Source organism: Scomber scombrus, chromosome 17 (genome assembly GCF_963691925.1).
Source record: "Scomber scombrus chromosome 17, fScoSco1.1, whole genome shotgun sequence".
Lineage (NCBI taxonomy): Eukaryota > Metazoa > Chordata > Actinopteri > Scombriformes > Scombridae > Scomber > Scomber scombrus.
Window position 1 is genome coordinate 20,212,150 of NC_084986.1, and position 16,368 is coordinate 20,228,517.

At 37.5% G+C, this 16,368-nt stretch overlaps 1 protein-coding gene across 1 annotated transcript in view; it reads left to right on the forward strand.

Annotated features, from left to right (window-relative positions):
* Positions 1–16,368, forward strand: part of dlgap2b (discs, large (Drosophila) homolog-associated protein 2b) — a 44,485-nt gene that overhangs the window by 24,704 nt on the left and 3,413 nt on the right. The window contains exons 5-8 of the mRNA XM_062436735.1: positions 12,921–13,279; positions 14,805–14,890; positions 15,029–15,435; positions 15,900–15,991. Of these exons, the coding sequence (XP_062292719.1) occupies positions 12,921–13,279; positions 14,805–14,890; positions 15,029–15,435; positions 15,900–15,991 (944 nt within the window). The remainder of the gene's footprint in view (positions 1–12,920; positions 13,280–14,804; positions 14,891–15,028; positions 15,436–15,899; positions 15,992–16,368) is intronic.

The following is a 16,368-nucleotide window of genomic DNA, read 5'->3' on the forward strand; positions in this document are numbered from 1 at the left end:
GGGCCAGCCACAGTGTCTTTACTTTGACCCTCTCTATGCATTGCTTACTAAGCTATCATATTTTTGTTTGTTATTTTTTTCTTTTTCTTTCCCCCCCAATTTTAGGCGTCCGTAGCTTAGCAGGGGGGCGTAGAGAGTACGGTAGGTCTGGTAGGGAAACGCTTTATTGTATCTTTTTTTATATGTTGTAATACATTTTTTCATTCATTTTGTCTGACTCATAAACATTTTCCACATGGTAGAAATAAGATATATCATAAGTTGAAGATGCTTTTCATACTCTCACTAAGTATGTATATTACATTTTAATGTTTTCATCTGTTTTCACACTGAATCCAGTGGAATCTCCATGATTATGTACTATTACTGGATGATAAGTTAAACAAACCAAAAGAACAAAAAACTGTAGGCTACTAACACACATGTTGGCCTTGTGTTAGCACATTGCCATTTACATATACAATATCTATTGAATTTGAACAGAGTGAGGTACAAGAATATTGTTCCATTTAAAATATTGTCTGTGCAACTGGAACATAACTTAACAGATATGCATGAAGCCGTTTGCAAATTCCATAAAACTATTTTTCTTTTTTTATGTTATATTACAGTTCAGTTCAAATTCATTGGTATTAGTAACAATTCACCATCTTGCTTTAACCATTTTATACATTTTCTTTAAGCGTACAGAGTGGAATAAATTCAGCACACATTACTGTGTTTTTTAAAATATCCTGGCATGCAGCAAGGCAGGTTATGACCACCATAACAGCTTTGTTCTACAAACCACCACAAATCAATGCTGCTTTTAGATAATATCATCATTGTGAACGAGCCACAGTTGTTAAACACATTTGCAGATTAGTAGCAAAGTTAGTTTCTTTCAGAAGTTGTGATTTTGACAAAGATTTCAATTAAATGTACTCTTGAACATCAACCCCTCCCTATCCCACCCACATACAAAGTGAGAGGAACTTGCTCAAAAGGAGTAGGCAGTAGTCAATTCAAATTGAAAAATAAAAATAAATTAGGGCTGTCAATCGATTAAAATATTTAATTGCAATTAATTGCATGATTGTCATGAGATAACTGCGAATTAATCCAAATTAATAGCACATTTTTATTTTTTTTCTAAATGCACCTTAAAAGGGATATTTTCAAGTCTTATTAACATGGGAGTGGATACATATGCTGGATATATATGCTTGCTTTATGCATCTCTCTCTCTCTCTCTCTGTGTGAGAGCGTGTGACAATGTCAATGTTGTTAGTAAAACCAAAAATATTAACACAGGTGGAAAAAACCTGTTCTCTGCGTTATGTCATTGTATCTCGGTCTCCTCCTCTCCACAGTAACAGTGCACAGCCGGTGCAAACCTGCCCTTCAAACGTGTTATTTATAGGCGCGGTTACCGTCAGCAAACCTTCGAGTATGGTTAATCTCAATGAGTGTTAAATTAACATATTTGCATTTTCTCCTCCCTATATTTTGCACACTGGGGTTGAAACGCCCCATATTACATATTCATTAAGGCAAACATACTAAATGGACAGCGCGTATTATCTTGCACATTTGAAAGACACAAGCCTCAGTACGCTGCGTTAGAAGATCCGCTTGCAAACTTTTTTGCGGGTGATGTCATGTTTGCACACGTTTTTACAGATGCAAACATTTAGTAAATCAGACAAACAGGAGGAGGTCTCTCTGTATCAGCTTCTTGGCCAGCGACTGGTATTTGAGACTCGACGGACTCCGTAATGCAAATAACTTTGGTCTTGTGGATAGAATATCTGGCAGGGCTTTGGAACTGAATTTGCCCCTTTTCTTTAACAATTTCTGATTGTTATCCAAAACATTACTGCTGCATCTCTTCCTTATTTCCAAACTACAGGCCGGAACAAGGATCAAACAGAACATGTGTGCGTTAATCGCGTGTTAAAAAAAAATAACGCTGTTCCATTAACGTGTTTACTTTGACAGCCGTAAGATAAATAGATAAATAATGAATTCAAATGACTGATACAAGTGTGGGCAACGTGTCCATATAGGTCACATAGAGTTGTCATATCTTTAGAAAGGTGTTGCATTAATTTCTGAGTATGGGCTCTTTTCTCTATAGAGTATAATGCAATTATTCATTTGCAAAACCCATCTAACTTTAATGAGATGGGAATCAGACATCCATGTCATTGCTATACTCCTCCTGATAACGCATAAAACTATTTCTAAAAACTTTTTTCAAAGTTTCTTGAATGTGCACTAATAGTTGTAAGATTCCCCAATAAGCAAATTGCAGATCCAATAGGAAGTTAAATCCTGAAAGTTTTATTATGATATTAAAGACGTCTTACCAGAAAGTATTAAGTTTTGTACATGACCAAGTGCAATGCAAAAAACAAGCCATCCTCTATGCCACAACAAAAACATGTATCTGAAAACTCAGGTTTGTATTCATGTAGTCCCTGTGGTGTGAAATAGAGACTTGGATGATTTAGTAGGTGGTGGCTGATTGAGTGGATAGTAAACACAATCACATGATTGCAATCTACACAAATTCTACATAGTATAGTGAGAATTTACTTGGTAGGTAAAGTATTATACTGTAAACAGCACTTGCTATTGGTTTCATAAATGATTTTACATGGTCTTGAATGCAATTCTCTAAAAAAAGAAGAAAAAAAAAACTATATTGTGTGGGCTAAAATGTTATTCCAATAATCATTATGAAATATTTATATTTGGCGGCAAAGTTTGGGAAAGCCATTGTTGGACAGTAACAAAGTTATCTGAATGGCACCATTTTCAGTCGAGGTCTTAGATGGTCATGTCCATCTATCTGTCAGTCGTTCAGTCTGTCCAATGCTCTGGTCCAGAGGCATATATTAAAGATATTAAAAATTATGTTGAAATTCAGGTCCATAAATGACAAATGCTTTTTGTGAAGCAACATCTTTTCTAGTCAAATTCTTTACATTAGGGAGAGAGCATATATAGTCTCCAACCAATACGTCTTCTTTGCATATACAAGATATTTTAATTTAACAGGCAGTTGGCTTTTACTCTACTGCCACAATCAAGACAAACTGTTCTCTTTTGAAACTCTCTTCTCGTAAGACTTTAACAATAGAAGAATGGCTTCAGAAGTTCTTTGTTCACACTTTCATGATGAATATCAAGCCTCTTGGGCCCGCTGTGGGTCTTTTGTTTAAGTTACTTTTAATTTTAATCTTAAGTTTTGGAAAATATTTGCTTTTTGGTGCATTTATTTGGGATGCCAAACACTACTTTGTCAATGGAGTAAAGGAAAATGACAAGAGGGTTTGTTGAAATGATACTTAGAGGCAATTGATTTGTATTGGTTTGTTGTGATATATCATACATAAAAGGTTAATCCACCTTGCATCCATGGGGGCATCACCACTGTATGTATATATGTATGTGGCTATAAACAACATGTTTGTTTACTGTACAGCTCTCAAAAAAAGGGCTACAACTACAACTACCAACTTTTTAAATTTTGGAAATCCAGCAGAATCAGCTGGGATTATTGACCAATACACACCCTTAAATCCTGCTAGTTGTCCACTGTCAAATCACCCATACTTATTGAATTAATTCATCCATCCATTAATCAATCCATCCACTTGACCATCTTTAAAATCCACCACTGCCATGCTCAAGCTCGATCCTTGGCCTTTACAATAGTTGAGCCAGGTTTAGCAACATTGGTAGGAAAAAGAATAAATTCCTCTTATACAGTGCTCTTTCTTTTAAAGCAGTGTTTTTTCACTTAACAAATAATTTATTTAGCCTATGAAAATGTGTGTCTTTTGAGCACACACTAAAGAAATGGCATTTAGATGAGAACATTAAATATTTTGGAAAATAGGAGGGAATTATTTTGAACAAAAATGTTCAGGAGACACTTCACACTTTTTCAGCACGCAAGTAAGTACTGGTTAACAATTAATAGTGGTGTCAATCACTGAGTATACATTTTTAATGATGCAATTCAGGATCTACAGTAATCATCTATATAGGGTTTTTAAGGCTTTTTTTGCATTAAAGATGTTCTGACTATGACTGGTGATATACACACTACATGGGCTTTGTAAAAAAGCTTACACATATGCAATATTGTAAAATAGAAACAATGCTTTGAACTATACAAAGTTGTTAAGGAGTGAGATACTTTAGGCAATTGTAGGCTGTGATTTTTAGCCTTTAAACTACTAAGGATCTTGCAATATATTTAGTCAGATAAAAGTAATATGTCATTTTCCCAGTACTCTCGCAAGGATGGATTGAAGCTAGATCGTAAAATTGTTTTTAGAATGAATAAATACTGAGTTTAACAAACAAGGCGTTTACTGAGACTTCACATTCACGTTGTTACATCTTCAGCCCCCATGCTCATGAAAGCAGTTCGTAAAGTCATTGCACATCATTGAGCCACAACCCACCCTGACCTGAGTATGAGCAGCCTCTTTGCCAGTCTGAGTCCACAACTATGGCAAGGACAGCCTGGCACAAATGGAGGGAGACGGATGGAGAGGAGAGACTGTCAGAACTTTTGCAACGATTTTTCTGAAATTTAAGTCTTGATCACAAAGGAGCAAAAGGTTTGAGTGGTCTTTTTGAAAAAGCACGATTGAAGGTCTGTTAAATATTCTCTGCTCAAAAACTATTATGAAATGATATTAGGTCACACTTTACATAAAGTACTATAGTTTTATAGGAACTGCAACTCAACTACATACCTTTAGGGCAAAATGTGAACATGAGATGTAATTATAAACACATTTTCCTATAATTATTATAATTACTGTATATTATAAGTCAAGGACTGTACTTGCACTTTATATAAAGTGTGACTTAATCTCATACAACCAAATATAAAGAGATTTAAAGGCAGTAAACTGACTTTCAGTGGCGTTGTCATAACCATACGTATATGATTTAAAATTTGGGAATACGTAATACAGCATGTGACTATTTTCAACATATTAAATTGTTGTAGTCCAGAAAAGAAAAAAAGAATAGAATGTGTTGTTTTCCAGTTTAAAAACATGTTCTTTGTCTGGGTATCTCTGCCCGTTTCGTCTAATTGTCTGTGTTCCTACTGTCTAAACCTATTTTCTGTTAGATCTATAAAAAAAAAAACAATAACAACAACAATGAAAAAAAGAGCCACTTGACAGAGACTTACATGTTCCAATTCAAATTCATGTTTGTGGCATTTCCTTCCACATATGGAGTGGCTAATTCAGTAGTCTGTTATAATGACTGTCTCTGTCTCTTCTTCTCAGTTTTTGTCTGTACGTGACTTTTTTTGTTGACTTTCTACTCAGAATATTACAGTATGCTGTCAGGAGATATCATTGTGCTGCTGAAAAACTTAAATTAAATATCTCAACACTGAAATTTTCTTTTTATATTTTTCACTGATAGTAAAAGTAAATTATCCTTCTATTTTGAATATCAATAATAGATGATTTATTGGAATTAAATAGATCAATTTCAGTAAATCCAGCAATTCCAAATTTTACTTGACTTTCATACTAATGTTTTGATGATTTCTGCTCTTTGTCTTATACCTGTATACATTATGAAGAAGTGTAGCTGTCTGTTCTCAGATTCAGATGATGCATGTTATCTCATGTTGTCTTTATTGGTGCATTACTGACTTACCAATTCAGCCCAGCCTGATAAGTATGGATTGATCTTTAGATCATGATACACGGGCAAAGTATTCAGTTAATGCGGATGGGCAAAATTCTCAGCAACTTTGGCATTAATTTGGTAATATTCCATTTTGGGTCATTTCTTGCCACTCCCTTGTTTTCACTGTGATACCATTAGTATAAGAAAAACAGATTAAAATGTTCCAGGCAAACAAGGTTAAGAAAACTTTTGAGGGAATAGTTGCGTGTGAGCATTGCCCATCAAGTTGCAACTTTTGTCAGTACCATACTATGTTTACATTTTGAGACAGAAACACAACTAATGCTGGATAATGAGCATATCAGCAATAAGCATATTTTCCTGATTTCTTAGCTGATGAAGACACCTGTAGCACTGTTGAAGTTTGTAAAAATATGACTTCAAATATAAATCATTTATATTAAATTTGTACTGGTAATGTGCAGTTCCTTTAAAGTTGGCTCACAAACTCTGTACATTCAATATTAAGAAAAATACATTTCTGTGACCCATTTCTAACACTGCATATCTAGCATATCTGTGTTTCTCTCTTTCCCCTGACTGATTGACTTAACAACTATGTTAGCATAGAAAAAACATACCTATAAATATTTGTAATGAGCTTTAGATGCTTTGGAGTCAGTTTTGGTAGGTATGATTCATAGTAGGTATGCATTATTCTGTTCCATACCTGCTTCTGCCCTCTATAACTGGTGTTGCTTGCTCCTTGCAGGGATTCAGTTTCGTCTCCCTACTTCCTGCAGCGTGGACCGTGCTCAGCCACCCCCAGGTACCAGTCTGTCTCCATCTCTTATCCTTTCATCCATAACAGCACTATTGCAAACTATATTTCAGTTGCAGTCATACATCCATGGGTGTAGCTAAAGGGGTCCAGCTATTTTTGTTTAAAAAACAGGAGGAAAACAGAAAAGTACATAAAAGGAAATGTAGCATCATCTCTTTGTGGTAAATACTGTGAATACAGTAAAAAATAAACAACAGCACAACTTCACTATTTTAACATTAAAAATTGAAACAATTACTAAATTAAGTTGACAAGTAAATCAACAGAAATTTCACAATAAGTTCAGTAATGTTTAAAGCAAAAATGCTAAACATGCCACTAAAATGCAAGTCAAATTCTGCTTTTCTTTCTTAATGAACAGAATATATTTGGGACTGTTGGTCATACAAAACAAGCAATTTAAATTTGTCACCTGGTGTCTGGAAAATTATAATTCATTGAGTAATCCATTTTTTTCCCACCATTTTCTGACTTTTTAAGGACAAAATGATTTATCAAATTATAAAGGAAATAACTGGCAGATGAAAATAATCAGTAGTAGCAGCCTTACTTTTAATGTTGTTACTTTTCATTTGTACTTCTGTTTTGCCTCTTTCTAATTATGACATTTATCTGATTTGAAAACTGATGGTGTGAATATTAAATACTCACTTGCTGAAGACTTGACAGGCGCCTCTGAAGAGTTTGTAGCTTGATCCTTTTGCAGAGCTGAAAGTGCAGTTGTAACTAGCATCAGATAACGTAATGTTGGTCAACTTACTTCACAGTAAATGTTAAAAATGGATTTGGGGGCTAACTGCTCTCACTGTAAAAAAAAAAAAAAAAAAAAGAAAAGAAAAGAAAACAAGAAGTCATCCTTAAAAACGTTTATGACCAGTTCAGCAACATTTACCCAATATGTCCATCCATTAGCTGGGCATGTTCCCAACACTTTTAAAAACAAAATATGAGAGTTGGTTAATGCTAGCTGAAACCAATTAGCTTTTCTTTGTCACTTGACAGTAAGTGTTGTTTCTGGTTGTTGTTTCTTATATCTAATAAGCGTCCTCAAAAACGTGTCCTACCTCGCCAACAGCATTTTCCTGTTAATTCCTAAACTCCACAAGTTCTAAACACTCTATTCTAAAATAAAACTAAATATAATGCTGATAAAAACTTTACTTTTTTGTCACTCCATGGTAAGCCAAATATTTTTCCTAGGATGCTGAAGTCCTGACCCACTACTTTGCCTCTGATTGGTTAGTACTCGTTCACTTTGTAGGTTGGTTAGGTTTAGGCATGAGGAGTGCATCAGCCTCATGATTTTTTAACAGTTAGCTAAACTAACAGCCAGGCTGCTGTCAGTGTGTTTTAAGACTTAAAACACACAATAATAACAATAACAAAAAGGCTGTGAGCAACAGGTGAACAAATACCAACATTTAGTTAAATAAGCTTTGATTTTCAGTCACTTCACACATATCAATGTCCTCAGCATTTTGTTGTGACAGTGTATGACCCACCTTCAGTCTGAGTACCAATAAGCAAGCAGTGGATTTGATAATGGAGCAATGACTTGGCGCTCTAACAACAGCACTGAGTGGATAAACTTATGCACTGATTTTAGACATATATTTTCTCATATAACCTTAATGGCTGCGACGCCCATGGTTGTGAACAACGACCATAATTCACAGCAAAATGCAGTAGAGACTGCTCATTTATGCTATTTACTAATGTATGTGCACTCGTTTCATTTCAGCTCGGTGTGAGTGTCTGCTGCATTTTGCTGTCATGTATGTTGGCGCCAATTGTTTCTGTCCAGGTGCAGCAGAGGAGAGACATGAACGACAACTACAGTCTTACATTACAGTCCATGTTGACATCGTCCAACCTTAATGTCTATGACTCTTTTATGTTCATGCTTAAAATAAACCAAGAAACCAGCCATGGTTTCAAGGCTGACACGCTGAGCAGACTTGACTTACCTTTGCAGTCATGACAGTGTTGCAGCGGTCAAAACGTAAAGAGGTCCTGAACTGCACCCGGCCATTGACGAAATATCCGTCGGCTTCAAAGCACTTGTAGTTTCTGAACTTTTCGCAATAAGCTCTTAAACCGTGAACATAGTTTGTAATATCCAAGGTAGCAATGCTGCGTCTGCACTCCAGCTGTTTGTTGTTAGCTTGTATGTATTCACTTTGTTAATAGAAGATCATTTAGCCAAAAGACAGTCCCTGGCATACGTTTGTTTTCTCGTTTTATTTTGCTTCTCAAATTTAGCGGGTTTGAGGTAGTGACAGGGACTTTACAGAACTGCTCCTCCTGCAGTTTATTTACACCCAAAATGGCGCCAATAAGGGGGCGTGTCGGCTAAAATAGACACGTGACTGACCAAGACTGACGTGATAGGTGAGAGAGGACAAGTCAACTCTGCTGCGGAAGTGGTTTGAGAAGTTTATAGGGAGGACTTGATATTTCAACCGTTTAAATCCAGCAACTGTGGTTAGTGAGGATGAATTCAGTCAGTAACATTAATCTTCCTAAATATAAAAGCTTCATAATCACTGCTCCCCCAGAGTATTTAACATTATGTGCACTCTTGTAGCTTACATTTTCAGGTTTTTTACACACTTCAAAAAAAATATCGACACAAAAGTAGGCTACACTTAAATGTGCCCTGCTGTTGAGTATTATTTGATTGAATTGATTAATTTGATTAAATGTGTAAAGTACAAAATGTCTGAAAGTATCAGTTAAAAGTATAACAAGTTTTCCAAATCTTCAAATTTCTTGTTTTGTCCAACCAACAGTGCAAACTAAAAACTATTCAGAGTGCAATGATATTAAATAATGACAATTACATGAGAATAAAGTCTAGATTTGGTTATTTTGTGTTTCGATGCTGGAGCATGTCTCTGCCTCTGAGCTGAAGGAGACTGATAATATGATAAGAATACCTGTTGTGCAGACTTACCAGGATCCTTACTGTTTACTGGTATTACTACAAATACATTTAAGAAAGAGAAACAGCACAATTTAATAGCGCGACATTCAGGTCCATTTAGTCTCGGCTGCACCTGCAGTGTGTGGGTCTGTTGACTTAACGGTGCAGCAGTGCTTAGCCAAACAATCAAATCCAAACATAGCTGGGCATAACTGACTACGAAGGACAGGATACTTTGCTGGATCACATTGGCCAAACTGTCAGCTGAAACTGCAGTATTTTAAAGAAAAACATGCTGTAATTATGAACATTTATTTGTCTATGTCTAACACTTTCCCTCCATTTGCCTATTCGATATCCACTCAGTTAACAATGTGTCTGAGGGCCCCTAGTGTGTTGAGCATTATGTAGCATTTCAGTTAAACTGTGGGTCAGCCTTACATGTAGGTGGAGAGAGCAGGAACTTTTCAAGTGGAGAAAAAGTTAGACTTACTTACTTAAAGCCTCTGACCCCACTCGGGCATAGGCTGGCTTTACTGTCAGCGCCAATATTGGATTTTTCTCCCTATTCTATATCTGAATTCCCTGTGGGATTTGTTTGTATGCAAAATGAGTCTTAAAAGAGGCTGAACTTTCATCCTGAGGAAGAGATATTATTTACCATCTTGAAGCTTTGAATAGTTTTTCCTTGTTGTTAATGAGGCAGTAATTGTTCTAAAATATAGTATGATGATTTGAATGGGCCCAGACTTGGTGCTGTTCAAATATTGTTTTTGATATTTGGAGGGGATTTTTCTTTTAACCATTATATCTGAAAGCAGGTGTTGATTGGACAAATGTTAGGTGTCACTGACTCAATTTTAAAAATCCATTCTTAATCTCCACCTTATACTCTTTTCAATTAAATTCATATTATAAGCTCAAAACACTCCCCTGTCCATACTCTATGAAGGACACTTGTGTAGAAGACATTTACAGAGGTTATCTTATTCAACACATATTGTACTTTATGACTGCACATTTCAGTTTGAGATTAGTAACAGTATGTATTGTTAGTTTAATCCATAACACTGCGATATATTTACTTATCTAATCATATGTTTTGTATGTAAAGGCTTAATCTGCAATTAAACTAGTAACTGCTTCTGTCAAATACATGTAGTTTAATGAAAAATTAGATAATAAAGACGTTATTGTACAGATCCTATTAACATAAGTAACATACAATGAAATAACTGTACAAGCAAGACAAACAAGTTTTGAGCAATTTAACTAAATTTAGTATTTCCTACTGAAGATAAATGTTTAATTGCATGATATATAGTCTATAGGAGGACATCTGCTGTCCAGTCAATGTTATTGCACTACAAAGTGATTTTTCTTTTTTTCGTACTGAGTGAGGCAGTTCTCCCAGAAGCCTATTATGTGGTGATACGACAGCCCAGGAGAAGTCGGCAAATTAAACGTCTTCTCTAAACAACATTAACCTAAACAAATAATTGGCTAATTATTCCCAAAACATAATGTAGGCGTGTAAGGCAACAAATGTGTTTCTAGTCAGTTAATTCAGGTGAGCATCGAGTATAGTGTATGACTGAATGGGGATTATGTGACGCTTAGTAGTAATTGATATATCTGATATGAAAATAGATTCATAATTTCAGCATTTTCATGTACAGACGAATCTGTAACATTTTCCATTTTTAATGTAAGTCAAGTGGGTAGACTATGTAAAAAAAAATAGGATGTGTGGAGTTGCGTACTGCTTGAGTCACTGTGCTCTTTTTATTTTGGTATCCACCCACTGTGTCTTGCAGAGCTGCATCCCCTTCAAGTTGGAAAGAAGTCAAGTCTGTGACTGTATTTAGCTTAACTGAGTTCCCTGTGGTTTCTTATTTCTCATTTAACTTAATTACCTGTAATCCAAAGTGGTGTGTGTGTGTGTGTGTGTGTGTGTGTGTGTGTGTGTGTGTGTGTGTGTGTGTGTGTGTGTGTGTGTGTGTGTGTGCGTGTGCGTGTATAAATCATTAATTTGGGGGTGAGGTTTAAATTTAAGGTTAGTTTAGTGTTATATTAAGGTATAGGGTTAGGCAGTTATGGTTAAGGTTAGGATAAGTCTCCAGTCTCTTTCCTCTGAAGTGATGGAATCACGACTGTGTGTGTGTGTGTGTGTGTGTGTGTGTGTGTGTGTGTGTGTGTGTGTGTGTGTGTGTGTGTGTGTGTGTGTGTGTGTGTGTGTGTGTGTGTGTGTGTGTGTGTGTTAGTTTGGTGCTCTTTCTGCACCTGTTCACATTAATATGTGTGCATGAGTGTGCATTCACAACCATCTTTCAGTATTATTCAGTAGTCTAACTATTGATTTATACAAATTAATGGATGAATGGGTGACAGAATGGGAGGCATCAAGTGGCTGACTGGATGAATTGTCATAAGCACTGTAGAGGTGAATGACTGAGTGCTCATAATGGCCATTATGTTGCTGTCTTAACACAGCTCATACTTGTGAGCTATGATTCATTCTTCTCTGTGATTCATGCTGATTTTCTTTGTGCTTCAGATAAAATCTTTTATTCAATCCAGAAAACCTAAAGTTATCATTTCAGATAAACTCATGCATATTCATTCTTATGTTGAACATTATGCTTAACATAGGAAGGAACATAAACTTATTTTGTTTGCCAGATTTGAGCAAATTATTAAATGAGTGTAGCAAACTGTGCTGCAGTATCTTAAAACAGATGTTTTATTTACTCATTATTGTCATTCAGACAGACTTGAGTCCTTTAACTGGTTCAAACTGACAAGTAGCAGTTGGTTTATGAGACACTAATAGCATCTTTAAAAAGCAGTATTATTCATTCAGGCAGGTTTTTTCAAAAATAAGTTTCACATTTGTCAATGTAATGTCTGCAAATGGATCTATGGTGTCTGCACTCACTGGCTTTCACGAACATTAATTGCAAGTTTTGAAATATGAGCTCTGCTTATAGTTACTCCCACAATTTAGGAGGTATTGATAATTTCATGCTTAGAAAAACAGACAAGATGTAGGCAGTTCAACTAATTCTTAGTGCACTAAATAACAGACACGCAACTATTTTTTATGCCTTATTTACCCAGTGTTATCCAGTGAAGTTGGTATATTTTTAAAACTCTGCTGTGAGGTCCATCTGGATCAATCACCATCAGATTACATTTGCACTTGAATGTGCAATCTTTCCCATAATCCTTCACTGCACTTCCCCAATAATCAGAGACATATTACAAAGCTGCTGTTGCTTTTCACCTTACTGACATTTCCCTTGCTTTAAGTGCTTAAGTACCCTGGTGCCTAATCCCCCATCATGCTATGACGCTCTTCTATCACACACTGTGATACTGGTCGACTGCAGCTTCTGGCCACATTTTTCATTCTCATGTTTTTGATTTATCCTCTACCCTTGTCTTGCCTTGTCCTCGTCCTCTCATCCTGCTTGTGCTATCCAGCGGTATCATATCCTCCCAGTTACAAGAAGACTCCACCTCCTGTGCCCCCGCGCACCACCACCAAGCCTCTTATCTCTGTGACAGCCCAGAGCAGTACAGAGTCCACCCAAGATGCCTACCAGGAGGGCAGGCATCCACGGGGCGGTCTGTGGACCACGGATAGCCTCGGCCGTCCCATCTACAGCTCCACAGACAGCCTGGACAGCACCAAGGCAGTCACCATGGCCATGGAATCAGCAGCAGGCAAGAGGCATGCGTCTTTGGGCAGCCACACCTCTGTCCAGACATGCGACAAAGCAGTGCTGGTTTCCAAAGCCGAGGAGTACCTCAAAACCCCACGTTCCTCTATTGGGATACAGGTAAAAACATTACTGAGGATGTCACTCACGAGTGCTCTCTTTTTAGTCACCACACTCTCACACTAATTGCAGCAATCTCGTCTGTCTTCTTCCATCTAGTGCTGGCTGAAAGGATAATTCCACCTTTTCACATTTTGATAATCAGATTGTTACTATGCATAAGTGCTGTTGAGTAAAATCCAGTCACAGTAAAACCGTCTATCAGGTTTCAGAAGAAAAAATGTAATCTGTTATTCAGCTAAATGTACTCCTACTATGTAATCTATTTATTTTTGTATTATCGAAGAAGGAGGGCACTACAGGGAATATGTTTAATGAAATTGTTTCAATTGTTATTGATTATTACAAGACAAGAAAACTATGTTCCCTACTAATTTCCACATCTTCAGGCATACGGAATTAAAAACGAACTGGCAATATAACCACAAAGGTGCAAATGAATCAATCTTGTAATCTTTTCCTTTTTTGTCGTATGTGTTACAAATTCCCACATGTACAGTACCAATCTGTTTGAAGTACTCTACAAGGTTGCGGAGTCTTGTTGACCTTTTCTGCATGTCACAATGTACAATTACCTGATCAAGACTTATTCAAAAAGACCTGCTCCAATCTGAATTCCTGCTTACTGCAGCACTGGAAAATAGTAATTTAGGATCGCTCCTTCTTTCATTGATGTAGTTGATGATCTGGAAGCTTTGCCGCTCACGTTTTCTCCTCACCTGAGATAGTTGATAGTGAGGTCCCCATCACATTACTGCCTGTAATAAATAGCTCTGCTTTAAGATAAGGAGGTGTTGAGTTTTGTGTGCTAACTCCAACCTTGGGCAGCAGGTGTGGACCATGTTACTCCTGAATGTTGCCCACAGAAAGTAATCCTTTGGGTAATTGAGCTAAATCCAGGATAATGTGTCCAGCTGTTTACGGTTCACACTGTGTCAGCAGTAAACCTGAATTCCACCAAGCTGAAGAAGATCACCAAACTTTGTAGAAGTTTCAAATGAGATGTAGTGTCCCCCTTGTTTCAAAATCTGTAAGGTTTGAATCTTATTCTCGTCATTGTCTAGATCCATCCAACTACATGTTTTGATGATACTGGCTTAGACAATCAGTTAAACTGCAGACCAGTCTTGTCTTATCTTACAATACTCTATATTGGTCTGTTTTTTCTTTACAATACTCTATATTGGTCTGTTTTTTCTTTTTTAAGGAGGGGTTGGGACTGACAAATCTTTTTCTGCTTGTTAGGCTCTGGTATTTGTTTCGATGCCTGTAGGTTTGAGAAACGTTAACACAAACATACTGTATGCATGTAAAACTAGCTGTTTTATCATTTTGGAAACTTTTAACTAGTGCTTTTATGTTATGTTCTCTTGAACGACCCCCACCAAAACCAGCACATCTAACAATCATGTTGCTAGATGAAAGACAAAAATGGAAACCTGAACCTTGTTTGATGAGTGAGAAATTTCTGTAATTTTGTATATTTCAGTTGTGATTGGTGAGTTCTGCTGTCTGTATTTATCAGGTGGAAACTGTGACAGACTCTGAGACTGAAAGTAAAGGCATTCCTCAGTTCCATTCTATAGGTATCCAGGTGGAGGATCGAAAACGGTATGTGGTACAAACAGGGGAAGCAGTGTCCATAGCCCATGTTTTCAAATTTGTTCCTTTATTCTTTGATATTCTTAAGCGTAGAATTGTTCTCAGGTTCGCACATCAGCTTTGTTATTGTCATTTACACATTTTCAGGCATGGGAGGTTCAAGCGCTCCAACAGTGTGACCACTGCAGTGCAAGCAGACTTGGAGTTGGAGGGCTTTCCCTCCATGGAAGACAAGGGCCTGCAGTTCGGTGGCGGTTTCGGTCGCCACTCTGAGCCCAGCACGCCCACGCAGTATGGGGCCATCCGTACGGTGCGCACACAGGGCCTGTTCAGTTACAGGGAAGACTACCGGCCGTCCAGTGGGCCCTCCAGCCCACAGCCTGAAACCTGGCTGGTTGAACCCAGCCTGGAGAGCACCGAGACAGGCCGAGTGTCCCCCCTTCGCAGGGACGGCAGCTGGTTTATGCAGCTCCTTCACAATGAAACAAAGCGGCTGGAGGGATGGTGCAAAGAGATGGAGAGAGAGGCAGAGGAGCATGACCTCACGGAGGAGAGTGAGTGTCCTGAGAGAAACACTGTTGTCAAACCAGGTGCTTCTTTTGTCGTCTAATGCCAATGCTTTAAGGATATGTGGTATGAAAGAGTATACAATAACCACATATTGATATTACTAGAATTAAGCCACACTGAATTATTATTGTAAGGGAGACTTGGTATTGAATCCACTCTTGTTTAAGAATATATACAAAGACAATTTAGATAGAAATCTTGAAATCAGAGCAGGCAGAATAAGTATTTTACCCTCACACAGAGCCTAAGTGAACATTTACAGTATTAGCTGTCATGTTGACGATGAAAACACTGGATCATTAAATACATTTTAGAGCAGATTGGATCCTTGTGAAAGACTGAAAGACATTGCTCAAAATGTTGGCCTCTGCCAAACCGTCAGTGATAAAACCTGAACCTGTCTGTGTCTGTCTCTCTCTCATTCTCTCTCTCTCTCTATGTCTGGCAGTCCTAGGAAAAATCCGGAGTGCAGTGGGAAGTGCTCAGCTCCTAATGTCTCAAAAGTTTCAGCAGTTTTACTGGCTTTGTCAGCAGAATCTGGTGAGTGATCAGTAACGAACCAGCATGTCGTAGGTGATGAATAAAACACTGCAGCGGCCTACATGATGTTAATGTCTTATGTAGAAGTGTACAATGGATTGGGGTCAAACTTGTTGATGGCCTTCTCTTTCTCTCCGAGCTTTGAGAAGATGCTCGGTCTGACGCTGCACTTGTTCGCCTTCCAGAAATAGACCACAGAGATCGATAGTGAAGCAGTCCCTCCGCTGCTATTGACCCCCGTGGTAAACGAAAGGGGAATTCCAATAGGAAGCAACACCTGTGTTGAGGCTATCCATTAATGCAAAGAGGCAGCAGTTTGAATGGGATCTCAGAGTTTGAATAATGGACTGCCACACTGTCTCACTGTTTAGCCCTCA